Source organism: Mirounga angustirostris, unplaced genomic scaffold (genome assembly GCF_029215605.1).
Source record: "Mirounga angustirostris isolate CCGP_5_RB_7025 unplaced genomic scaffold, mMirAng1.0.hap1 SCAF_9, whole genome shotgun sequence".
Taxonomy (NCBI): Eukaryota; Metazoa; Chordata; class Mammalia; order Carnivora; family Phocidae; genus Mirounga; species Mirounga angustirostris.
In genome coordinates, this window is record NW_026991717.1 from 98,146,485 (window position 1) to 98,172,733 (window position 26,249).

At 42.7% G+C, this 26,249-nt stretch overlaps 1 protein-coding gene across 1 annotated transcript; it reads left to right on the forward strand.

The window, feature by feature from the left end:
* Positions 1 to 5,955: 5,955 nt before the first annotated feature.
* Positions 5,956 to 24,640, forward strand: PTGDR (prostaglandin D2 receptor). The gene is made up of 2 exons (XM_064571052.1): positions 5,956 to 7,266; positions 20,182 to 24,640. The coding sequence occupies exons 1-2, from the start codon at positions 6,430 to 6,432 to the stop codon at positions 20,419 to 20,421; spliced, it is 1,077 nt and encodes a 358-aa protein (XP_064427122.1). The 5' UTR covers positions 5,956 to 6,429; the 3' UTR covers positions 20,422 to 24,640.
* The last annotated feature ends 1,609 nt before the right edge of the window (positions 24,641 to 26,249 follow it).

The window sequence follows — 26,249 nt, forward strand, 5'->3', positions numbered from 1 at the left end:
TCACTCAATATTTTTTTCTCTTACTATTTTTGTCATAAACCATGACATAAGAGTAGTTCCCAGTCACAATCAGACTCATCAGCCTTTACGGTTGTAAATAAATAAATAAATAAATAAATAATAAAGTTTGAAGACTACTGAGATAAGCAAATGGATGAGATAAGCTTACCACGAATTTGTATTTAAAATCCCCAAAGTGGGGCACCTGGGTGGCTCAGTTGCTTAAGTATCTGCCTTCGGCTTGGGTCATGATCCCAGAATCCCGGGATTGAGCCCTGCATCCGGCTCCCCGCTCAGTGGGGAGTCTGCTTCTCCCTCTGCCCCTCACCCTGCTCATGCTCTCTCTCTCTTGCTCTCTCTCTCTCAAATAAATAAATAAAATCTTTTAAAAAAAATCCCCAAAGAGAGCCAAAATTGCAAAATTTGAGTTGTTGGCTGTTGTTCACAATCACATTTTTTGCCAAGTACAAAATAAATACAGATGAGGTTTATAAGACATACAGAGATCACTGTCTCACTGCCCAGATTAACAATACTCCTGCTCATTTCATTCACTCCGCAGACTCTAAATCAAAGTCTTCCCCAACATTCCTTTACCATATTTCCTCACCTAGATGACGTTTACTGACCACCCTTGATCTGCTGTTAAAAGTGGCATGCCTGCAAATTATCCTTTGTTCAATTCATATTACTTTGTTATAGGAGCACATTTATCACAAGATGATTGCAGAAATATTTAAAGCAGATAATTTCTCCTTCTCTCTCCCCAATCATATTGAGAGTAATAATTCATCCTTAAATTTGGAAGTTTCCAACTCTTCCAGTTGTTTGTTCTCAAGGTTTTTCTACTAAGAATATGTGTTATTTTAAATAATCCATCTTCCATATAAATTAGCATGGACACAGAGAAACAACTGATTTCAAAAGTCAATCACAACTATTTCCTTTAGGTCTTCCTCCAGAGCCACAGCCAGGTATATGAAACAGTTTTAAGACCCAGACTTGTATTTGCAAGCAGCTTATATTTATTTGAGCTGGGCTTTCTGCCTGGTAGTTGAATATGAAAGAATATCTTAGCTTTTTAGTATCAAAGATCAAAATCGTTTAAGACTCAAGAAGAGAGCCTTTCAGGACAAGGAAAAATAGAAGGTATCATGGTTATCCATTCATGCAGTAAACATTTACTGAGAGCCTATTGTGTGCCTAGCTGAGACATGGGGTTAGGGGGACAAAGTTGAACAAGACATGACCCTTGCCTTTGAGAGACTCACACCTGAACATGCAAACACACAACACAATATAATATAGTAAATGCTATGGGACATTTGAGGGAGCCCAAGAGAGTGGGTCACTTAGGTTTGGGGATGAGGGTGAGGAACTTCTGGGAAGAATCTGAAGACTGTTGAGTGATCAGAGAGATGAAATAAAAAATCAAGATGATGCTAAGGAAAGCTAGATCAAAATGGTATGAATTAAAAACAGCTCTGAATGCTATGACCTAGGCATGGGCCTATCTTGCCTGAGGTCACCAGAAAATGTGTTTAGGGAGGCTCCTTTAAACCTGAGATAGGTATAGGTGGAGCTTAAGGGCCCCTGCCCCTGGGTCTCAGCTGAGATGCCCATCAGCACTGTCCCGGTAGTGGTCACTGTGATGTGCCACGTAGATCGCCTTCCAGACAAAAGGACTTATTCCTCCAGATGCCAACACGTAGCCCTTAGCTGTCAGCCTCCTCCAGGTACTGCTTTGTCTCAAGAGACTGGCTGCACCCAAGGCCATGTTCCCTTCCCTTGGGCCCCAGTGCCTGACCCACCAAGAGTGTAAAGGCCCTCACCTCCAACTCAGGATAACCTGGGGCCCCTTTCATCTTCGAGTTTCTGGTTGGTTTGGGTAAGACCTTTTACTGAAACTGTATCACAGCACAATTTCTCTCTCTGTCCAATCCTGCTTCTGTTTATTCCCTTTCACAGGTGTCAATCCAAAAGCCCTCCCTAATAAATACCCTACATGCTAATCTCCATCTTAGAGTCTGCTTTACAGGGAACCGGCCACACTTCCAACCACTTCCCTTCGAACCACAAGCAAAATGCCAGAAAACCTAAGTATCTGGTGAACTGTCACAACCTATCATTGAGTTAACGAATGTATTACTCCACCATTTATGTACTCGTAGGTCATCACCCAAAGAGATTTTCAAAAATTCATGCTGATCTTCAGGGTTTAAACTACAGCTAAGCTAAAACTGAGAGTATGTTTTCTCTAAGTCTGAACATACAGAGATTCTGATTCGGATTTACACGTGGACACAAAAGGTCAACCGAGGCTGGCCAAGACACTCCCACTCCCCAGAATCTCTGAAGGATTTAATCTCTTGCTCTGGCAGCAAAAGATATCAAAATGGAATTTCTTGCTGGATGAAAGGTTGGGGGACCCTATAAAGCTGAAATCAAAATCAGACAAAATGAAGACTTTACTAAACTACCTGCAAATTTTAGCAAACAGATGCTGAAATGACATTTGTGCTGACGTGGTCCCAAGATATTACGCAGCTAGCAGAAATGTAGGGGACAGGCATGCTGTCTGACCCCGCTGGTAACTCTGCCTCCCAACTTCTGAGCACACACAGGGAATTGCAGAGTCCTTTCTTTTTCTCTCACTCTCTTATCTCCTCTGCTCTTCCTTTTCTCCAAAGCAGAGGCTTAAGGAAACTGAAAGACCTAGATGCCATTCTATCCTCATCCCTTATTAGTTATGTGAGCTTGAAGAAGTTATTAACCTGAGTCTCATTTTCCTTACCTGCAAAAAGGGAGGTAAAAAAATTCTTTGGTGCTGTTGGCAGGAATGAAAACATTAACTCCACTGGCAGAGGCATGCAAAGCATGTCATAGCACCGTGCTTCACACTAACACGAACTAGTAGTGGTTCTCACCTTAGCTGCGCAGTGGAACGAACTGGGGACCTTCAAAAATACTGAAGCTGGGAAAGCATCCCCAGAGAGTCTGATATAATTGGTTGGGGATGCTGAAGCATCAAAAACGTGTAAAGCTCTCTCCAGGTGATTCTACAATGCAGCCAAGGTTGAGAACTACTGCTCTCTGCAGATACTTTTACTGAAGCCACATAACTACCCCACGGGTTTAGTACAATTATCTGTCCTCCCCTCATTTTTACAAACAAGGAAATTGAGGTTTAGAAAGGTTAGAAGATTGCTCACGCGTATGAAACTATTAAGGGGCAAAGCTGAGAGTTAAATTCACACAGTATGACTCCAAAGACCTTACCCATCATCAGCACGTTGCTGTCCTATCATCCCACCTACTAAATGTAAAGAACCTTCTTCCAGCATGAATTGAGCATGCAGAGGATACTCCAAAATTGGTAGCTTATTCGTTCTTTGCTTTTTAGCTTTCCTCTTCTCCATTCTCTGCTTTTCACAATCCACAACCTGAAATATTGCTTGCAGTTCACTAGGAGTGAGGGATGGATAAGATTTAGAAGCAGAGTCAAGAAGGACCTAGGAAAAACTATTCTTTTTCCTTCTCCTCCCCCTCCTAAAACCAGGCTGTGAGCATACACTTGATTTCTGCTTAAAATCTTTTGAGATAACTATTAGAGATACTATATTGGATATATCAGAAAGCCAAAAAGAAATTTTTCTACCATCACTTCTCAAATTTACGTCAATGTTTCCTGTGCCTATGTCAACTTCTAGGTCTTGTTCATGAGCACATATGGTTTTTACAATCACAAAATCATAATTATATATTCAGATTTGTCTACTCACATTATGCCATGCATATTTTTCCAGACTGTTTTTAAGCCAATTAAGCCGCCTAGTACAGCTCTGCAAATAATGAAGATAATTTACTTTATAATTGGGCCCAAGATATTTTCATTACAAGTTTTCCTCTTACCAGAAAAAAAGAAGTTTAGCCTTATTACTCTGAAAACTGATATAAAAATCTGTAGCCATGTAAAAGTCACAGGACATGACATCTGCCTTCCTTTATTTGCTGTGCACTGCTCAGTCCCCACATCCCTCACTGCCATGCTTGGCACCAAAGTAAGAGCTCAAAAAGTGCATGATGCATGAACAAATTACACTTTTCTTGGCCGAACAGTAAATTTGTAAAATCAGACTTCTTAGGAGATTCCGAAGTTAAGCCTGAGAACTGAGCAGGGTGAACAGGAGCGAAGTGGGCAGGAAAGCAGCCGGAAACCCCATGGTAAAGGCCAGCTATGTTAGCCAGGAGGAAACATGTGGTTTCCTGAATTGTACCCATGCAAGGCCATCAACATTTGAGGCATGACATATATAAACACTATCAAGGATCACAGCTCTCCCTTCAGTCACTCTTTGGAGTTGTTTCTAAAAAGTTGCTTACATTTGTGGGCTCCTCTCTCCTGCACGAATCTTAGAAGGGGTACAGAGGTGAAGGCAGCTGTAACAGAACAACAAGGCTGCAAAGAATTGGAGTAGGTATGCTTCAGAGAACACTCTGGGACAACGTCCTTAGAGGAGGTTTTTAAGCTAGTCCATTGGACCTCCTCTGGGCACCACAGTGGGACTTCAGGAAACTGGTAACACAGCATAATTAGAGTAAATTGTGAGTGTTTGTGTTTGTATGTATGTGTGTGTGTGTGTGTCTGTTTGTCTGAAAAGGAGACCTCAGATGTCATCAGATTTTGTGTCTTGGTTTTAGAGCCTGCTCCTTCTTCCACTTCATCAACTCAAGTGATGCTCCTCTAAACCCTTCATTCTTCATTAAGGGCTGGAGGTGGGGATGAGTGGGAGAAGATGGATGACAAGGGAACTCACCCTGTGGGAGGTCAGCATAAATCCCATATCCCATTTGCAAGGAGATTTACTAAGAGAGATTGAGTAAACTAAACCAGGGCCACAGCTATCCAATTCCAGAACTATCCAATTGCAAAGACTGGACTCTTCACCTCTATTCCATGGCCTGAATTTCTGGCCACACTTTCAGTCTGGAGGCAGCTTCTCTGGCTTTCATATCGAAAACTCAAGAGTCTTGCTCTCTCCCCCGAGTCTATCCATCCAAACAGGCACTGAGCCCAAGAATGAGCTTCTTGAAGCCAAGCATAATCTATTTGCTGGTGTAATATGGTCCCAATAATCAATCCCACTCAAATTCCACACTCAAAGCCAGTTGCTCTCCTAGCTTATCAAGGGTTATAGAAAGAAATCACACTTACCAGCGTGAACTCCCTTGCCTCTATGATGCAGGCAAGTTAAAGGCCAGAAGGGAACCAATGTTTTCTAGTAGTCACAAAACAGAGAAAGCTCTAAATCAAGTCTACTGTTTTCTGGTTTCAAAATCCATGCTAAAAACTGCAGTTAAATTTTCTGCTACTAAAACAGGTGAAAATCCTGACAATTGCATTGTACCGAGCACTTCCTAGGTGTCTGCCCTTTACAAATGTGATCCCTGCACCTCAGAAGAGCCAAGCAGGCTGGCTAGAGGTTACTTCGTGAGAAGTTAAGCAAGGCCCTCAGGCTCACAAAAGCAGTGAGTGGAAGGCCGAATCAGAACTCGAACCCACGTCTATACGATAACAGCATTAGTGCTCTTAACCATACTCCTCCCACCGTCTACACACAACCACTGTGATTCATGGTACCCAAGGCTAGCATCTCTTCTTGGTTTTTCCTGGAGCCACTTCCCTGAAATCTAGCCAACCTCTCCAGAGGAGAAGGTATGGAAGCAAGACCGATGGACTCTATAAATACAAGATCCCGGTTCCAGGTCCACTTCTGCCACTTACTGGCTCTGTCACCTTGGGCAAAGACAGCTTAACAACCCGAGGTCTCACTTTCCTCACCTATACAATAAAGATCATTGTTCAACTTGCAAGGACCTGCAAGACGCCGCGCGCTAAGGCTTAAGTATTATGCAAATGTGAGTTACCTTTACCCCTCCTTACCGCACGAATTCAGAAACCAGTGGTTTTTCTCAGCCTCCCCTCCGCGCGTCTCCCAAGAGTTCGCCACCACGTGCTCCTCACGCCCCTCTCTTCCCTAGTGGCTGCGGCTTAATCTCCCGTCCACTTCAGCAGTTCCCTTGCCTCGTAGGAAGGACAGGCCTCGGGTGCTCAGGCTCTGGCTACGTTTCTTTCTTTCCGACTGTGGGCGCGAGGGCTCGACCCTCCCAGCGCGGAGATCTTTGCGCGGCTGCTGGGGGCTCCGCAATGGCAGCGCGGGGTGGGCACTCGGCCGCGCGGCCCGCCCCGAGAGGCGGGGTGTGACCCGAGAGTTTAGAAGGAGGCGCCTGCCGTGCTTAACACCCCTATGCCCGCGGAGCTGCCTCTGCGGCGCAGCCTCTCGTCCGGAGCCGCCGGGGGTTCCCATACGCAGACGCCTGGGCCCTGGCCCTCCCGCAGCCCCGCTCCTGCCCGCTGCGCCGCCCGCCATGCGGCCGCCGCTCTCCCGCTGCCACAACACCACCTCCGTGGAGAAGGGCAACTCGGCGACGATGGGCGGGGTGCTCTTCAGCGCCGGCCTCCTGGGCAACCTGCTGGCCCTGGGGCTGCTGGCGCGCTCGGGGCTGGGGTCGTGCCCGCCGCGCCCGCCGCCCTCGGTCTTCTACGTGCTGGTGTGCGGCCTGACGGTCACAGACTTGCTGGGCAAATCCCTCGTGAGCCCCTTCGTGCTGGCCGCCTACGCGCAGAACCGGAGCCTGTGGGGACTGGCGCCCACGTCGGGCAGCTCGCTGTGCCAAGCCTTCGCCTTCTTCATGTCCTTCTTTGGGCTCGCCTCGACGTTGCAGCTCCTGGCCATGGCCCTGGAGTGCTGGCTGTCCTTGGGGCACCCCTTTTTCTACCGACGGCACATCACCCTGCGCCGCGGCGCGCTCGTGGCGCCGGTCGTGGGCGCCTTCTGCCTGGCTTTCTGCGCGCTGCCCTTCGCGGGCTTCGGGAAGTTCGTGCAGTACTGCCCCGGCACCTGGTGCTTCATCCAGATGGTGCACGAGGAGCGCTCGTTGTTGGTGCTGGGCTACTCAGTGCTCTACGCCAGCCTCATGGCGCTGCTGGTCCTCGCCATCGTGCTGTGCAACTTGAGCGCCATGCGCAACCTCTACGTGATGCACCGGCGGCTCCCGCGGCGCCAAGTCTCCGGCACTCGCGACCGCGCGGAGCCTGGCGCCGACGAGAGGGAGGCGGCCGCGCAGCCCCTGGAGGAGCTGGACCATCTGCTGCTGCTGGCCCTCATGACCGTGCTCTTCACCATGTGCTCCCTGCCTTTAATAGTGAGTCCCTTCGTGCTGAGGCATCTGGGGGCACTGGAGCCCGGCCGGCGGCGGGTGCGGGAGGGAAGGGTGGAGCGTGCTGGACGCCGCGCAGGAGGAGCTGCGCCCTGGGTCAGGACGGTTTGTCGTGGAGCTCCCCACATCTGGTTACCTCCACAGCCCCGAGGACTTGGAACCGAGTTTGTTGAGCCCGAACAAGGAAGGGAGAGACCGAGTCTGATGGTGTCTTCCTAGCCCCGCAAAACCTCTCCGGTTAGCAGCATCCCCTCATCTCTCTTCCCTCTGGGAAGATCTCGGGGTTGTTTTGAGGAGCAGAATTTTGTTCCTCCTTGGCAGTACGAGTCCTTTCTTTCCCGGTGGCTAGGTAACGTTTTATTTCTTAGACCTGCCGATGATTTTAATGGCATCAGATACGGGCTAATGCACCTGGTCGTTTTTCCCCAGGTGCTGGCGTGGGAAGAGAGTAAGGGAAGGTGTACTCATGCCAGGGTGATTTGCACAGGTGAGAGACTAAAGGTAGATTAGTTTTTAAAAACTCGTAGGGAAACTTGGAGGCGTGGCGGCTGCTGTTCTTGGTGCTGCGGCCGCGGAGGATGGTGGCGACAGAGGCGGAGAGGCTGTCTGGATAGGCAGGGGTGTAGGTACGGTTCAGCCAGTGGTGTTGTTTGGATAACCTGCCTTGACAGGTCTTGTGTCTGTCTCGGCAAGCGGGGTGACACGGAAGTCATTATCCCGGGTTTCAGTTTACTAATGGCGGTGGTGGTGGAAATGGAATTAATCAGTCGTTTTGAAGGTATTTCCCCCTGGGATCCCGGCCAAGACTTCTGGCAGCGGCTGATGCTGAGAAGACTTTCTGAGGGTTGCTCCTCTCCCCCAGGCCCAGTGTACTTGTTCAACACGAACAACATTTAAATCAATTCACTGCCAATTCAGTGCCTTTGAACCCTGAGACTTCTGTGAATAGGAATGTTAAGTTTCTTATGGCAATGCAGCAATTTTGGATGTTACTTTCAAGATTGCATAGAGGTGAAATATAATGTGATTGTCCTTAAACGAAGGCCTTAATGTGTGGGAAAAGAGTTGTCTGTGGCATCATCATGCAGGGTTAAGATCAGAATTCCCAAAAAATGAATAAATAAATCTATATGAATAGAGAAGATATGGGCATAGATATTTAGCAGTGGTTCTCAAACTTTAGCCTGCTGGGAATCACCAGCAGGGCTCTTAAAAACACAGATGGCTGTCCCCACCCATCCCCCGAGTTTCTGGTTCAGATGTTTTTGAAGAATTTTATTCTTAACAAGTTCCCAGGTAAGGTGAAAGCTGCTCATCCAGGGATCCCATCTGGGAGAACCACACTCTAAGGCAGGAGTTGGCAAACCACAGCCCACAGTCCAAATCCATCCTGCTGTTGTTTTTGTACAGTGGGTGGAATTAAGAAGAGTTTTTGCAAATGAACCGATTTTGAAATCAATTTGATGATAGTGCACAGGAACTCTAAACTCCAACTAGCTCAAATACTATTCCAAGAAAAAAAAAAGACTTCGATTTTTCTCCATAGTAGACATGAATTACCCCCCCAAAGTACTTAATTATTATTACATTTTAAATTTCACCAATGAAAGTTGTGAAAATGTGTTTTCTCTCTTGTTATAAAAGTACCTACCAAACACTCATCATTTGCCTCTTGATCTATAAAACTTAAAATATTTACTCTTGAGCTCTTTACAGAGAATGTTTGCAGACCCCTGCTCTAAACTCATAGCCTTACTTACCTATGCTGTGGAAAAGCAGACAGTAGACAAATGCATGGATGTTATGTCCTCAGTTTGAATGTCTTAGGAATAATAATGCAGAAAAGAGCATAATAGAGTATAATACGAGAGCATTGCATTTGGACATGTCTCTCAGGGGACTTGAATAACTGACTTATAGGGGATTGTGAGGATGGAAGGAAATAATGGATTTGAAAATGATTTTATAAAAAACTGTAATGTTCCAAGGATATGCAACTCAGACAGCATTCTTCACAGGAACTAAAACTTTCTAGAAAGGATAAGGGCTTTAGCATAATACATGGGTTTGAATTAGCCTTTATCACTTACTAGCTGTGATAGTGGCTTATTTATCTTTTCTAACTTCAGTTTTCTTTTCTTTATTTTTTTAAAAGATTTTGTTTATTTATTTGACAAAGAGAGAGAGACAGCGAGAGAGGGAACACAAGCAGGGGGAGTGGGAGAGGGAGAAGCAGGCTCCCTGCCAAGCAGGGAGCCTGACACCAGGCTGGATCCCAGGGGATCAGGACCTGAGCCAAAGGCAGTCACTTAAAAACTGAGCCACCCAGGTGCCCCTAACCTCAGTTCTCTTATCTGTAACAAGGATAACCATACTTGCCCTATAAGATAGTTATGAAGATTTGATATATATAAAGCCCCTAGCCAGGTGCCTGGCATCAAAAATCAGTACTATTATTCCTAATTATAATTTCCATTTATTATTATTGCCTGCTGGATATAGAAAATTAACCAAGAAATATGATCTCCTCAGGAAATAGCATTATTTTCTTTTTAAAAAAATTTTTTAAATTTAAACTCCAGTTAGTTAACATACAGTGTAATATTAGTTTTTGGTGTACAATATAGCGATTCAACACTTCCAGACATCACCCAGTGAGCATTATTTTGTAATGCAGTGGTTTTCTAACATTTTTTGGTCTAAGAACCCCTTTTCACTCTTAAAAATTATTAAGGATGCAAAGAACTTTTATTTTTGTAGATTATATCTATCAGTATTATCATATTAGAAATTTAAAATAAGAGAAATTTTAAACATTATTGCAAAACAATTTAACAAAATGTACTTCTTGTGTTTTCGCATAGGTGTAAGGAAAACTTTGGGCTTTCACAATGAGTTAATGAATGATAATACAATTATAGAGATTATAGCAGGTAAAACAGAAAAAAGCATGTTAAGAGCACAGGCAGGAGGGTGCCTGGACGTGGGGATCCTACACCACCGGTGAGTGACAGCCTCGCGCGCTGCGGACGGGGCACAGACTCGCAGACCGATAGCCTGGGAAAAGAACTTTAGGGCAGCACCGGGGTGGAAAACCAGACCGGTGGGGTCGCGCGCACGTGAACTGCAGCCCCCCAGACAGAAACCGGAGCGACGGTCGCGCGCACGCGATCTGCAGCCTCTGAGATGGACACCCGATGCGCCGGGGTCGTGCGGGTGAACTGCAACCCCCAGGGGTGGAAACCCCAAGCAGCAGAGTCGGGCACGCGGGAATTGGGAGCAGCTGGCGGTTTTAGAAGCACAAAGGGCAGAGATGTTCCCCGACCTGGAGGCAGGACTGGGAGCGCTGCGGAGGGGCGCACAACCCAGGACGCTGCAGTTTATAGCAGCACGGACAGAAACGGAGACAGTGTGGCCTGGAGAGCTCACTGAAGAACAGATTGAGGTCTCTCTGCCCTGAGGCAGAGGGTTGGAAATGGTCTCTTCTGCTCTGACTCGCGGAGGAGACGTGGAAAGCTGCCAGGGAAAGGCGCCAGAGGACAAAAGCCCCAAAGACTGATTCCCACTGAGCCCATCCCCCACCACAGGGGTGCAGGGCAACTCCGCCCAAACAGGGTTGCCTGAGTAACAGCGCAGAAGGCCCCTCCTGCAGAAGACAGGCTGGGAAAATGAGAGGCCAGCAACCCTAAGGTCCCAAGAAAACAGGTGCATCTTGCTTGGGTTCTGGTCAATAATTCTGACTCTATACATTCCCTCAAACACCCATCAACAGAATGACTAGGAGGAGGAGCCCCCAAAATAGAAAAGACTCAGAGATTATGACTTATGCTGCCGATTTACAAATGGATGCAGATATAACCAAGATGTCAGAGATGGCATTCAGGCTAGCAATTGTGAAGACAATGGCTAGAATGGAGAAATCAATTAATGGCAACATAGAGTCTCTAAGGGCAGAAATGAAAGCTGAATTGGCAGAACTTAAAAATGCTATCAATGAGATCCAATCCAATCTAGATAATCTAACAGCTAGGGTAACTGAGACAGAAGAGAGAATAAGCGATCTGGAAGACAGTATAATAGATAAAAAGGGAAAAGAGGAGGCCAGGGAAAAACAACTCAGAATCCATGAAAATAGAATCAGAGAAATAAGTGACACCATGAGACATTCCAATGTCAATAATTGGAATCCCGGAGGGAGTGGAGAGAGAGAGGGCTAGAAAATGTATTTGAGCAAATCGTAGCTGAGAACTTCCCTAAGCTGGGGAATGAAACAAACATTCGAGTCCTAGAGGCAGAGAGGACCCCTCCCAAGATCAAGGAAAACAGGCCAATACCCCGGCATGTAATAGTAAAACTTGCAAATCTTAGAACCAAGGAAACCATCTTAAGGGCAGTTAGGGGGAAGAGATTCCTTACGTACAGAGGGAGGAACATCAGAATAACGTCAGACCTATCTACAGACACCTGGCAAGCCAGAAAGGCCTGGCAAGACATATTCAGGGTGCTAAATGAGAAGAACATGCAGCCAAGAATACTTTATCCGGCAAGGCTTTCATTTAGAATGGATGGAGAGATGCAGAGCTTCCATGACCGGCAGAAGTTGAAAGAATATGTGACCACTAAGCTGGCCCTGCACAAAATATCAAGAGGGATCCTATAAAGGAGAAAGACCCCAAGAGTGATCTACAACAGAAATATACAGGGACAATCTATAAAAACAATGTCTTCACAGAAAACATGATGACAATTAATTCATATCTTTCAATAATCACTCTCAACGTGAATGGCCTAAACGCTCCCATAAAACGGCACAGGGTTGCAGATTGGATAAAAAGACAGGACCCATCCATATGCTGTCTACAAGAGACTCATTTTGAACCTAAAGATACATCCAGACTGAAAGTGAAGGGATGGAGATCTATCTTCCATGCCAGCGGACCTCAAAAGAAAGCTGGGGTAGCAATTCTTATATCAGACAAATTAGATTTTAAACTAAAGTCTGTAATAAGAGACACAGAAGGACACTAGATCATTCTTAAAGGGTCTATCCAACAAGAAGATCTAACAATTGTAAATATCTATGCCCCCAACATGGGAGCAGCCATCTACATAAGCCAACTGTTAACCAAAATAAAGAGTCATATTGATAACAATACGTTAATTGTAGGAGACCTCAATACTCCACTCTCAGCAATGGACAGATCATCTAAGCAGAAAATCAACTAGGAAACAAGAGCTTTGAATGATACATTGGACCAGATGGACCTCTTAGATATTTACAGAACATTCCACCCTGAAAAGGTGGTGGAGAGAATGAAAACTCATTCTCAAGCGCACATGGAACTTTCTCCAGAATAGACCATATACTGGGTCACAAATCAGGTCTCAACTGATACCAAAAGATTGAAATTATTCCCTGCATATTCTCAGACCACAATGCTCTAAAACTGGAACTCAATCACAAGAAAAAATTTGGCAGAAATTCAAACACTTGGAAGCTAAAGACCACTCTGCTCAAGAATGTTTGGGTCAATCAAGAAATCAAAGAAGAACTTAAACAATTCATGGAAATCAATGAGAATGAAAACACATCGGTCCAAAACCTATGGGATACTGCAAAGGCGGTCCTAAGGGGAAAATACATGGCCATCCAAGCCTCACTCAAAAAAATAGAAAAATCCTGAATTCACCAATTAACTCTACACCTTAAAGAACTAGAGAAAAAGCAACAAATGACACCTAAGCCACACATTAGAAGAGAAATAATTAAAATTAGAGCAGAAATCAATGAATTAGAAACCAGAAACACAGTAGATCAGATCAATGAAACTAGAAGTTGGTTCTTTGAAAGAATTAATAAGATTGATAAACCACTGGCCAGATTTATCCAAAAGACGAGAGAGAGGACCCAAATTAATAAAATTGTGAATGAAAGGGGAGAGATCATGACTAACACCAAGGAAATAGAAACAATTATTAGAAATTATTATCAACAACTATATGCCAATAAACTGAGCAATCTGGATGAAATGGAGGTCTTCCTGGAAACCTATAAGCTGCCCAGACTGAAACAGGAAGAAATTGACAACCTGAATAGACCAATAACCAGTAACGAGATTGAAGCAGTGATCAAAAACCTCCCAAAAAACAAGAGTCCAGGGCCTGATGGATTCCCTGGGGAATTCTACCAAACATTCAAAGAAGAAATAATACCTATTCTACTGAAGGTGTTTCAAAAAATAGAAACAGAAGGAAAACTTCCAAACTCATTCTATGAGGCCAGCATTACCTTAATCCCCAAACCAGCCAAAGACCCCATCAAAAAGGAGAATTTCAGACCGATATCCCTGATGAATATGGATTCCAAAATCCTCAACAAAATCCTAGCTAATAGGATCCAACAATACATTAAAAGGATCATCCACCACGACCAAGTGGGATTTATCCCCGGGATGCAAGGGTGGTTCAACATTCGCAAATCAATCAATGTGATAGAACACATTAATAAGAGGAAGGAGAAGAACCATATGGTCCTCTCAATTGATGCAGAAAAAGCATTTGACAAAATACAACATCCTTTCCTGATTAAAACTCTCCAGAGTATAGAGATAGAGGGAACATTCCTCAAGCTTATAAAATCCATCTATGAAAAACCCACAGCGAATATCATCTTTAATGGGCAAAAGCTGAGAGCCTTTCCCTTAAGATCAGGAACACGTCAAGGGTGCCCACTCTCACCACTGTTGTTCAACATAGTACTAGAAGTCCTAGCAACAGCAATCAGACAACAAAAAGAAATAAAAGGTATTCAAATTGGCAAAGAAGTCAAACTCTCTCTTTTCGCAGACGACATGATACTTTATGTGGAAAACCCAAAAGACTCCATCCCCAATTACTAGAACTCATCCAGCAATTCAGTAATGTGGCAGGATACAAAATCAATGCACAGAAATCAGTTGCTTTCTTATACACTAACAACGCAACTGTAGAAAGGGAAATTAGAGAAACGATTCCATTTACAATAGCACCAAAAACCATAAGATACCTCAGAATAAACCTAACCAAAGAGGTGAAGGATCTATACTCTAGGAACTACAAAACAGTCATGAAAGAAATTGAAGAAGACACAAAAAGATGGAAAAATATTCCATGCTCATGGATCGGAAGAATAAACATTGTTAAAATGTCTATGCTACCCAGAGCAATCTATACCTTCAATGCCATCCCAATCAAAATTCCAATGACATTTTTCAAAGTGCTGGAACAAACAATCCTAAAATTTGCATGGAATCAGAAAAGACCCCAAATCGCCAAGGAGATGTTGAAAAAGAAAAACAAAGCTGGGGGCATCACATTGCCTGATTTCAAGCTATATTACAAATCAGTGATCACCAAGACAGCATGGTACTGGCACAAAAACAGACATACAGACCAATGGAACAGAGTAGAGAACCCAGATATGGACCCTCAACTCTATGGTCAAATAATCTTTGACAAAGCAGGAAAAAACATGCAATGGAAAAAAGACAGTCTCTTCAATAAATGGTGCTGGGAAAATTGGACGGCCACATGCAGAAGATTGAAACTCGACCATTCTCTAACACCACTCACAAAGATAAACTCAAAGTGGATAAAAGACCTCAATGTGAGACAGGAATCTATCAAAATCCTAGAGGAGAACATAGGCAGTAACCTCTTTGACATGGGCCACAGCAACTTCTTTCAAGATACATCTCCAAAAGCTAGTGAAACAAAAGCAAAAATGAACTTTTGGGACTTCATAAAGATAAAAAGCTTCTGCACAGCAAAGGAAACAGTCAACAAAACAAAGAGGCTACCCACAGAATGGGAGAAGATATTTGCAAATGACACTACAGATAAAGGGCTGGTATCCAAAATCTATAAAGAACTTCTCAAACTCCACACCCAAAAAACAAATAATCAAGTCAAAAAGTGGGCAGAAGAGATGAACAGACACTTCTCTGAAGAAGACATACAAATGGCTAACAGACACATGAAAAAATGTTCATCATCATTAGCCATCAGGGAAATTCAAATCAAAACCACACTGAGATACCACCTTACACCAGTTAGAATGGACAAAATGGACAGGGAAAGAAACAACAAATGTTGGAGAGGTTATGGAGAAAGGGGAACCCTCTTACACTGTTGGTGGGAATGCAAATTGATACAGCCACTTTGGAAAATAGTGTGGAGGTTCCTCAAAAATTTAAAAATAGAGCTACCCTGTGACCCAGCAATTGCACTACTGGGTATTTACCCCAAAGACACAGATGTAGTGAAAAGGAGGGCCATATGCACCCCAATGTTCATAGCAGCAATGTCTGCAATAGCCAAACTGTGGAAAGAGCCGAGATGCCCTTCAACAGATGAATGGATAAAGAAGATGTGGTCCATATATACAATGGAATATTACTCAGCCATCAGAAAAGATGAATACCCAACTTTTACATCAACATGGATGGGACTGGAGGAGATTATGCTAAGCGAAATAAGTCAAGCAGAGAAAGTCAATTATCATATGGTTTCACTTATTTGTAGAACATAAGGAATAGCATGGAGGACATTAGGAGAAGGAAGGGAAAAATGGGGGCGGGAATTGGAGGGAGAGATGAACCATGAGAGACTATGGACCTGAGAAACAAACAGGGTTCTAGAGGGGAGGGGGGGGGGGATTGGTTAGCCCGGTGATGGGTATTAAGGAGGGCACGTACTGCATGGAGCACTGGGTGTTATACGAAAACAATGGATCGTGGATCAATACATCAAAAACTAATGATGTATTGTATGGTGACTAACATAATATAATAAAATTAAAAACTACAAAAAAAAAAAGAAAAGAAAATGTACATATGTGTATACCCCAAATCAACTACCTTAGAAAGGTATAGAAAACACAAGAATACACACTATATATTCCATTAGATGTGGGAGTGATGATGTTAGTAAAACTTACTGTACACCTGTGAGTGAAAAAGGCACATAATTTCGGTTTTATGAAAATAGTTTTGACTCTGAAGACACACTGACAGAGTATTGGAAACCTCCACACTTTGAAAATCACTCTTCTAATCACTCTTCTGGGTCTAGTGATTGGGAAAAATAAGGCTATATATGAAGGGAGAAAAGAACCTTAAGAAGAAACCTTGCTCATAGCATGAATATTGTATTTCATTAAGCCAATGAAAAGTGTGTTGGGGTTTGATCTTTTAAATTAATTTTGCTATAATGTTGCATTAGAGCAAGGTACTTTCCCAAATTGAATTTTCAAATTTCCAACTTGAAAACTTCCTCAGGAAGAAAGTACAGAGAATATGGGATGAGCTTTAGAAGCCGTTTGCAGCACATTTTCTAATGCATATAACATATTTTCATCAAAATTAATTTTACCAGGGCGCCTGGGTGGCTCAGTCGTTAAGCATCTGCCTTCAGCTCAGGTCATGATTCCAGGCTCCTGGGATTGAGCCCCGCATCGGGCTCCCTGCTCAGCGGGAAGCCTGCTTCTCCCTCTCCCACTCCCCCTACTTGTGTTCCCTCTTGCTGTGTCTCTCTCTGTCAAATAAATAAATAAAATCTTTAAAAAAAATTCATTTTACCTTAGAGACCTAACGTATTGGAGGATGGTAGGTGAGCAGGGACAGATGAGAGAGGGATCTAATGAGAGATTGGACATAATAGCTTGAGAGGTTGACAAGCCAGGTAAAGATAAGTATGAGCTTGTGTAATTGCATATATCAGAATCCATGGAGTCAGAGACATGATGGAGGACATCTTGCATGTATTGAGATATGTATGTATTTCATTCTGGTGGGCAAAAAGAATGAGTGTGATGCTCCTTTCAAAAGAAGCTGATAGAAATACGTAAGGGATGGTGGGCAAAACATGGGCCCAGGGAAAAGGGTTGAAAGTGGATTTGAAGGGCTAGAGCAGAGGATGAGGTCTAGGGTGTTGTGATGGATGAACTGGATGGAAGGGGCATTAGAATCCAGAGAGCTCTCCTCAGCAGGGATGTCCAGCTACATGAGTCTCCAGCAAACTGACAACAGCAACATTTTTTCATGGACTCCTAAGTCCAATAGAAGGAGCTCTTCTCACACCATTCCCTGTGAAAATTGAACTACTTTAAGCATGTAGGGTGTATATTCTGAGGTTATTCATTAATCTAGCCATCTTTTACAGGAGCAGTTTATAAAGTGTGTTCTAAGGAATAGTGTTGAGCAACAGATTTTTTGAAAGTCTAAATTGAGTTCAAATTGATACCTTTTTCAGAATTAATAGAATATGTACTTTGATCACTGTCATAAATGAATTAATTTCTGTCACATTTTTAGTAAACCTAAAATAAAATAAATAAAAATAAAATTAAAATAAAATTAAAATTAAAAAGCCAGGTATAGAACAATACATTTCTAATATAAATCAAGTGACTTGAAAATACAAATAACCTAATTATATGCAATAGAATTGACATGGATAAATACTACATAGAAATAAAATGGTTTTGGTTATGTAGATGTCATTTCATTACTCAGATCCCAACTAATCAAGTATTCTGAAATAGTTGGAATTATATTTTGCTGTACTTCACTTTCAAGAAGAAGGAGCAAATGTAAAAACAAACTTACATAAAGTATTTGCTTTTTAAATCAGCTTAAGTGTATAGCCTATTGTCAACCATTAATCAAATTAAGCATGCAGCTGGTACCTACAACATTCAACACACTGTAGTTCATTGTGGGGATATAAAATAAGAAAAATATTACATCTGCCCATGTAAGCTGTAATACTGGGTGAGGGATGGAGTGATTGGGGCCATAAAGGAGTTTAGAGGAGAAAAGGAGTCCCTACTAACTGATAAAATAATAATAACAAACTTTTGAGTTCTTACTATGTGCTAGGACCTGTTGTCAAGGTCCTACTCATACCATCTTGTTCAGACTTCCTAACAGTCACAGAAGGAAGGTAGGTACAATTATCCCCATTGTGTAGATGAGGAAATGGAATTACATGCCCGATTTCACACAGCCAGTGAGGGGATTTCATCCAACCCCATAGTCAGATTCCAAAGCTGCTGGGCTTAGCCACTCTCTCAGAGAGGCTTCCTGAAGGGCGTAGTATTTGAGACAGACCTTGAAAGGAGCTAGGATTTGGGCATGTAAAATCCAAAAGATTTTAAAGTAAAATGTTCAGTTTCTACATCTGTAAAATGGCGATAACGGTCATCCTTACTTCATAGGACTTTTGTGAGGGTAAAAAGAAGTTTTTGAAGTAAAATGCTTAGGGTGTCTGGGTGGCTCAGTCGGTTAAGCGTCTCCCTGCGGCTCAGGTCACGATCCCGGAGTCCCGGAAACGAGTCCCACATCGGGCTCCCTGCTTAGCGAGGTGTCTGCTTCTCCCTCTGCCCTTTACCCTGCTTGTGCTCTCTCTCACTCTCTCTCTCTCTCAAATAAATTAAGAAAAATCTTTAAAAATTTAAAAAATAGAATGCTTAGAACAGTGCCTGGGTATAGTAAGTTCTACATGGGCAGTAGCCATTATTATTAGTAGTAGTCGGTAGTAATTGATGATGGGAAAGGGCATTCAGATATATCTTCTTTTTTTTAAAGATTTTATTTGAGAGAGAGTGAGCACAAGTGGGGGGAGGGGCAGAGAGAAAGGGAAAGAGACAAGCAGACTCCTTGCTGATGTGGAGCCCAACACGGGGCTCAATCCCAGGACCCTGAGATCATGACCTGCACCCAAGTCAGATGCTTAACCGACTGAGCCACCCAGGTGCCCTACAAGTATATCTTCTTAAGTGGGGTAGACGGGAATGTCTGAGCCTGCTGAAATGCTCTATAAAAAAGAGAGTAAAAGGTAAGGAAACAATTATGGGAAAACACATCTCATGTTTCTTGATTGCCCCGAGTGGGTCTAGTCTGGGCAGTTATTCATATCCCCTTCCACAGATGTTGAGTTTACATATTTTCTGTCCTATTAGAGTCCATTTTGTCCCATTATGGATTTAGAATCTCAGTAGGCATGGAGAAAGGAATGGCTGGCCTCCAACAGAGTGGGAGGCAGCTGTGGTACTAGCCGACATGTCGGCCATTTTGGCTCAATGGCAGGAAAAGCCATGCGAGGGGGCAGTTTGCAGGGCGCCAAGGAGGACTGACACCTCCAGGAAGATCAAGACAATAGGGGTGGTCAGGCGCAAGTAAGTGGGCTTATATTTCTGTGTGTGTGTGTGTGTGTTCTAGTCTGAAAAGAGGGTGTTAACCACAGTAAAGGTAATAACCATCTATTCTAAGAATAAGTAATTCACAGGAATTAAAGAAATCCTTTTCTAAATCTCCTCCAGTCTTCTCACTGGAGTATTTCCTGATTAAAATTTCTGTATCATTTTTGTCTCCATATACATAACGTTTCACCAAGTAAGGCTTATTTCTGGGCTAATAAGAGGACAGGAAGCAGTCAGAAGAAAGAAAGGATAACTGAAGGAAAGAGAACCTCTGTGTTTACGGGAGTGTGCTGACCCTGTTCATAAGAGATTCAGTGCACTGGGTTGGCTCCACCTCAACTCTTCCTCTGCGTGGAGGGACCTGGAGACTCCAGCCCTGCAGCCTCACAGCAGGCAGAACAGCCTCCAGGGACTGAGACCCGGGCTCCCAGGAGTACCCCTCTTCCACTGAGCCTTCAGCTCAGCCCTGCACCTGCTCGGCTCCTCACTCACCCCCATTCACAGCAGTGGCCTTTGCGGCTTATACATTTACCAAAAATGAATCTTCCAAGCCAAGCTGCCATGTTCATAAGAAATTAATGTTTCTAAAGTAAGGTAAGTGCATTTATTTCTGTCATCAAACTTTCAATATCATAATGGGATGTTTTTCCTTAAAACAGTATCGTGCTTACTATGGAGCATTTAAAACTGCCCATGAGAAAGATGCAACCTCTGAAGAAATGGAAGACCTCCGAGCCTTGCGTTTTCTATCTGTAATCTCCATTGTGGACCCTTGGATTTTCATAATTTTCAGAACACCAGTATTTCGGAAGGTTTTTCACAAGATTTTCATAAGGCCTCTTATGTACAGAAATTGGCCCAGCAATTCCTGCCGAACTAACATGGAGTCCAGTCTGTGACACTGTTTTACCACCCAGTCTCTGGTAAGCTGAGGAATATGTTACATTTTCTGTCAAAGAACCATGTTAAAAAAAAAAAAAACTTACATTTTAAAAGTTATCTCCTATAACAAAACATCTAAATGTATTTTCAAAACTATTTGATAACATCTTTAACAATGTGCAGTCACTCTATATTCATGAGCCAGTTCGGTAGATGTTTTCATTTCGAGTTGTTAACAGCAACTACAATTTCACATATTGTAACCAATGTTAAAAGTCTTAAAGCGATGATATGATGATATTAATTGTTCCAACGTTTGTGCTTGGTGTCCCTAATTTGTTAGAGAGGTCTAGAGACCTCTGGTGTCCCTAATTTTTTAGACAGGTCTAGAGACCTCTGGTGTCCCTAATCTTTTTGACAGGTCTAGAGACCTCTAGGTCTTTATTCAAAGCTAACAGAAACACCACTGTTTACAATTATGTGATGTGTGTTCTTAAAATTTCTTACCCTATTCATTTCTAGTGAAACCTGATTTGTTGACTCTGTATCGTAATAGCCTGAATTATAGATGCTCCACAGAGAAATGAGATGGGGAATACAGCCAGGTCAGGGTTTGGGGAGACCTTCCCCAGCCGCCCTCTGGAGGCTCATGTGGGGAGGTGATCTATAAATAAGTAGACACAGACAAGGTGTGACTATGGTCCACAACCCAGAGAAGAAAAATTAGTTTTTATCTTTTGGAGTCTAGTTTCTTGTGTGTTAAGGTATCAAAATTTGGGAGTGGGTTACAAAATGTTGCAATTTTTGGAAACTTCGTTTTATAGGTTTATCATATTGATGGATTCTTTGCAGGAGGGATTTATGCTTCTTTGAAAAACAGGGATGTATGACTTACCAGAGAGTCATGTTTACTGCATTTGGCTATGTGAAGCAGCAGGGCATTCAGCACAGAGCAAAGCCCACCCAGGACTCAGCCAACCTCAATTGAGGATGATAGCAACAACCTTAACATCTACCTATTAACAGTCATATTCTGCTCTTTGTGGAAACCGTAAGATCATGTTGAGGTTCCTGAGAACTATGCTTTCAAAACTAGAGAGAATGTGGCTCAGATGGAGCACAAGTGAGCACTTTAATTGTACATTTAAATGTTTACAAAGGTTAGCAACACTATGGCCAAAGGGGAGAAGTGGGGAAAATACAGCTGCAGCTAATAAACCAAACAAGAAACCGTAAGCCCAGTTCGTAAGTAAGAACTTTCACCTTTGGTAAAAGAACACATGGGGCATGTTAGAGAGGTTTCAGCCCCTCTGGGGTCCCTTTGTACCCCAACACACTCAGACTCTGAGCTGGCCTCCTCATCAATCAAAGGTAGATCAAATAGACAAAAAGACATTTGTTTAAATACATATTTCTGGTTCCACATAACTCAAAACTTGGATTCCTATTCAGTAGGGAGAGTATATTTAGGATGGTCTGTTTTTAAGCATAAGCTATGATAAAGACTTACAGATCACTTTTGGGGTCTCAAAGGCACCACAAGAAAATCATGCATTGGTTCTTCAGAGCAGCTCAAACAAACAGGTTCAATAAGAAGCTTGTGTCACTGAGGAAGATCCATCCCATATGTAAAACTGTGGTGGGCAGAGAAAATGAACGGTGTTTCAAACAGGAACCCCAAAATCAAAGTCCCAAGGAACAGAATCTCTGGCTCTTAGATGTTTGTGATCTAGCTGCTTTGTGCATGCGAAATTCTGTATACTGTGATCTAGGATGAATATCAGTCAGGGTTTTGTTTGTTTAATGATGGTTAGCAATTCTCCAAGCAACAATGGACAAGCCAGCTGGTGATTTATATCACTGCCAATGGTCCCCTCTTGGTGTTCATGCTCTGGTGTAATCCTTTCCTCTCAAGTGTGAGCTGGACCTAGAAACTTCTTCTAATGAATAGAAAACAGCAAAAAAGATCTGGGATGTAAACATCTGGGTTAGATAGACAAAAGAGACTGGCTTCTGCCTTGCTTGCTTGCTCTAATGGAAACCAGCTGCCATGCTCTGAGAGGCTCACAAGGCAAAAAACTGAGGAAGGTTGCTCAGCCAACAGCCAGCAAGGAGCTGACGCCCTCAGTGCAATTAGCCCACAAGGAAGTGAATCCTGCAACCACGTGAGCATTCTTGGAAGTGGAGCCTTTGGAGTCCCAGCCTTGCGGGAGCTGTGGTCCCAGCCAACACCTTGACTGCAATCTTGTGAGAGACCCAGAGGACCCAGCTATGCCGTGCCCTGACTCCTGATACACAGAAACCGTGAGAGAAAGTGTTGTTTTTTTTTTTAAGCTGCTAAATTTGGGGGTAATTTTTTGAGCAGTCATAGATGACTAATACAATCATTATACCAATGACATAAAAATCCATAGCACAGGGGTGCCTGGAGGGCTCAGTCAGTAGAGCATGTGACTCTTGATCTCGGGGTTGTGAATTTGAGTCCCATGTTGGGTATAGAGATTACTTAAAAATAAAATCTTAAAAAAATCCATAGCATATTTTATTGATAAATGTGATACATGAAATAGTTTACAAGCCTTGATATATTAGGCTACAAGGAAGATCTCAACAAATGTAAGAAAGCACAAATTAAACAGTTCATCTTCTCTGATACGTTCTTATTTAACTCGCAACAAAAAATCTCTTTAATTACTTATAAATTTTTCTTCTTTTTGCATATATCATACATGCTAAATGGTGCATAAACATGCACATACAGTTTTTTTTTTTAAAGATTTTATTTATTTATTTGACAGAGACACAGCGAGAGAGGGAACACAAGCAGGGGGAGTGGGAGTGGGAGAAGCAGGCTTCCTGGTGAGCAGGGAGCCCGATGCGGGGCTCAATCCCAGGACCCTGGAATCATGACCTGAGCTGAAGGCAGACGCTTAACGACTGAACCACCCAGGCACCCCACGCACATACAATTTAAGTAATAATTATAAAGTGAATATCCACAGAGACACCATGCAGGTCAAGAAATAGAACATTGCCAGTACCAGAAGCCCCCTGTGTACCTTCCCTGATCACAGCTCCAGAGGTGAACACTATTCTGACTTCCTTTATTTTACCACTTATGTGTATATCATAATATATATACCCTTTTGTGTCTTTCTCTCTAGCTTAGCTATATGTCTCAGGTCAGATTCCTCACATGCAAAGGTGAAGACAGGGATTCAGGTGTATATAATTTGTGGAGCTCGAGATCTCAGGAGAAAGGGGGCAGAGGAAGCAGGACAGGGATAGGAGCTAAGCAAGGATGAGGTCTCTGCTTCAGCTTGAACCCCAGCGGAGCCCTGGAGCATGGAAAGTACCACAATGTTGGTCCCACTGAGATACTTGTGACAGCATGTCATAAAAAGTCTTCGGCCAGTGTGTACCAGGAGTACCCTTTTGGCCAAGGACAATTGTCCAGATTAGGGGCCTGCTGCAAGCCATTAGCAACCAATACAGGAGCTGAGGGGTGGAGCACTAGCCAGGGCTCCCCAAAGGGGATCTGGGCAGCATCCACGATATAGTCTGTTTGAGACTCAGCCTTGCTGTATGAGTAGCTGCAGTTCATACATTTTCATTGACAAATAGCATTCTGTTGTATGACTATATCATATGCTGTCAGTCAACATGTAGGTTGTTTCTGGATTTACCTATTACAAATCATGCTGCTTTGACTATTCTTACCATGCATTGGGTTGGACATACTATGTCGGCATATACCTAGGAGTGGAATGGCAGTGTTACAGGGTATGTGCACGTTTGATTTTACCGTATTATAAAAATTGTTTTCCAGTTCACACCACACAGCAGCCTCATTTAGGTAGCTCCCAATGCTCTACTTGTATTTTTGGACTTGATAGATGTTAGCCCTTCTGGTAAGTTTGTAATGGCATCTCATTAAGGATTTAATGTGTTTTCCTTCTTGATAATAATGACATTGCACACATTTTCATACCTTTATTGGCTCTTGGAAGTTCTCTTTTTATAAAGTTTTTGTTCAGGTCTTTTGCCTAGATTTTTCATAAAATGTCTGTCTTCTCTTACTGACTTGAAGATGTCTGACCTGCTGATACTTTGTCAGTTCTATGTGTTTCAAAAATCGTCTTCCATTCTGTAATCCCTCTTTTCAGTCTCTTTATGGTGACTTTTAATGAATAGAGGTTTTCATTTTATTCAAATCTAGTTTATTAAGCTTTTATTTCATGATTAACCTTTTTTGTCTTATTTGAGAATTTTTTTTCCTAGCCTGAAACCTGAAATCATGAAATATTTTTTATATTATTCTATAAAAGCTTTATAGTTTTATCTTTTACTTTTGTTTTTGTTTTTTTGTTTTTTTTGTTTTTTTTTTTTGGAGGAGGGGAAGGGGCAGAGGGAGAGGTAGAGAGAGAATCTTAAGCACGGCTCCACGCCCAGCACAGAGCCCTATGCGGGGCTCGATCTCACAACCCTGAGATCAGAACCTGAGCCAAAATCCAGAGTCAGACACTTAACCAACTGAGCCACCCAGGCGCCCTTTAACTTTTAGGTTTTAATCCGACTATAATTTATTTTGCATATGGTATTATGTAGATAACTAATTTTGTATTTTTACCATATAAATAACCAGTTGTCTCCAACTGAACTTTTTACTGGAAAGTTTTTTTTTCCCCATTGATATTAAATGTCATATCTTGGTCACATAGCAAGTTTCTAGATATCTCTCTGTACTATAAGATAACTGTACTAAGATAACTGGCCTGTTATCTTAGTTACTATAGTTTTATAATACCTGGTACATTCAGTCCTCCCATCTGGTTCTTTTTTTTTTTTTTCCATCTGGTTCTTTTTGAAGCAGGCCCTGCTTTGTGTTTCCATATAAATTTTTAAATAACCTTGCCAAGTTCCACCAAAACCAACCAAACAACAACAACAACAAAACCTGCTGGTTTTATTATTATCATTATTATTGAGATTAGGCTGGATCTATTGATTAATTTGGTTTACCTCCCAATTTACTTTGGTCTTCTTCCGTATCTCTTTTTAAGGTTTTAGCTTTTGTTAAAGTATAATACACATAGTAGATGATGGAATGAATTTTCACAAAGTAAACATACCTAAGTACCCAGCACTCAGACCAAGAAACAATACCATCAGAATCCCAGACCCTTGTTGTATGTAAGTGTTGGATCACTAAATTGTACACCTGAAACTCATATTACACTGTATGTTAACTAACTGGAATTTAAATAAAAACAAAAAAAGAGAGAGAGAGAAAGAAAGAAATGTAAATTTGGAGGCCCCTTCCAGAACTACTGAATCAGAACTCGTGGTGGTAGATTCCAGGAACCTGTGTTATAACAACCCCTCCAGGAATTTTTTTTTTTTTTTTAATTTGAGTATACTTGACACACAACGTTACATTAGTTTCTGGTGCGCAGCTGTGTTTTAACTTCTCTATCCTTTATACTATGCTCACCACAAGGGTAGCTGCTACCCGTCACCGTACAACACTCTTCTAATGCCATTGATTGTATTTCCCATACTGTGATTTTTATTCCTGTGACAGGAATGCATGCTAAAGTTTGACAAGCTTTGCTTTTGTTCTTCCCTTGGGAAGGCGGGCTGTCCATGAAGGATAGTCAGTGCTGCATCTGGAGTGGCATCTGTAGGAAAGCAGTGACGATTTCCGAGCAGATGCACTATAATTTGCTTATATTTACGGAGGAGACCAGCATGAAGCACGCTTTCATTAGTGAGTGTGGGGGGTGCGAAGCAGCATCAATCACACAGTGCTGGCCAGGGGAGGCTGGTGAGTCTCGATTTCCCA

Excerpts from the sequence above, each read along its gene's own strand:
- PTGDR (XM_064571052.1), top strand. The coding sequence starts at position 6,430 with ATGCGGCCGCCGCTCTCCCGCTGCCACAACACCACCTCCGTGGAGAAG. Across the intron at positions 7,267-20,181 it reads TGTGCTCCCTGCCTTTAATA|TATCGTGCTTACTATGGAGC; the intron begins GTGAGTCCCTTC and ends TCCTTAAAACAG.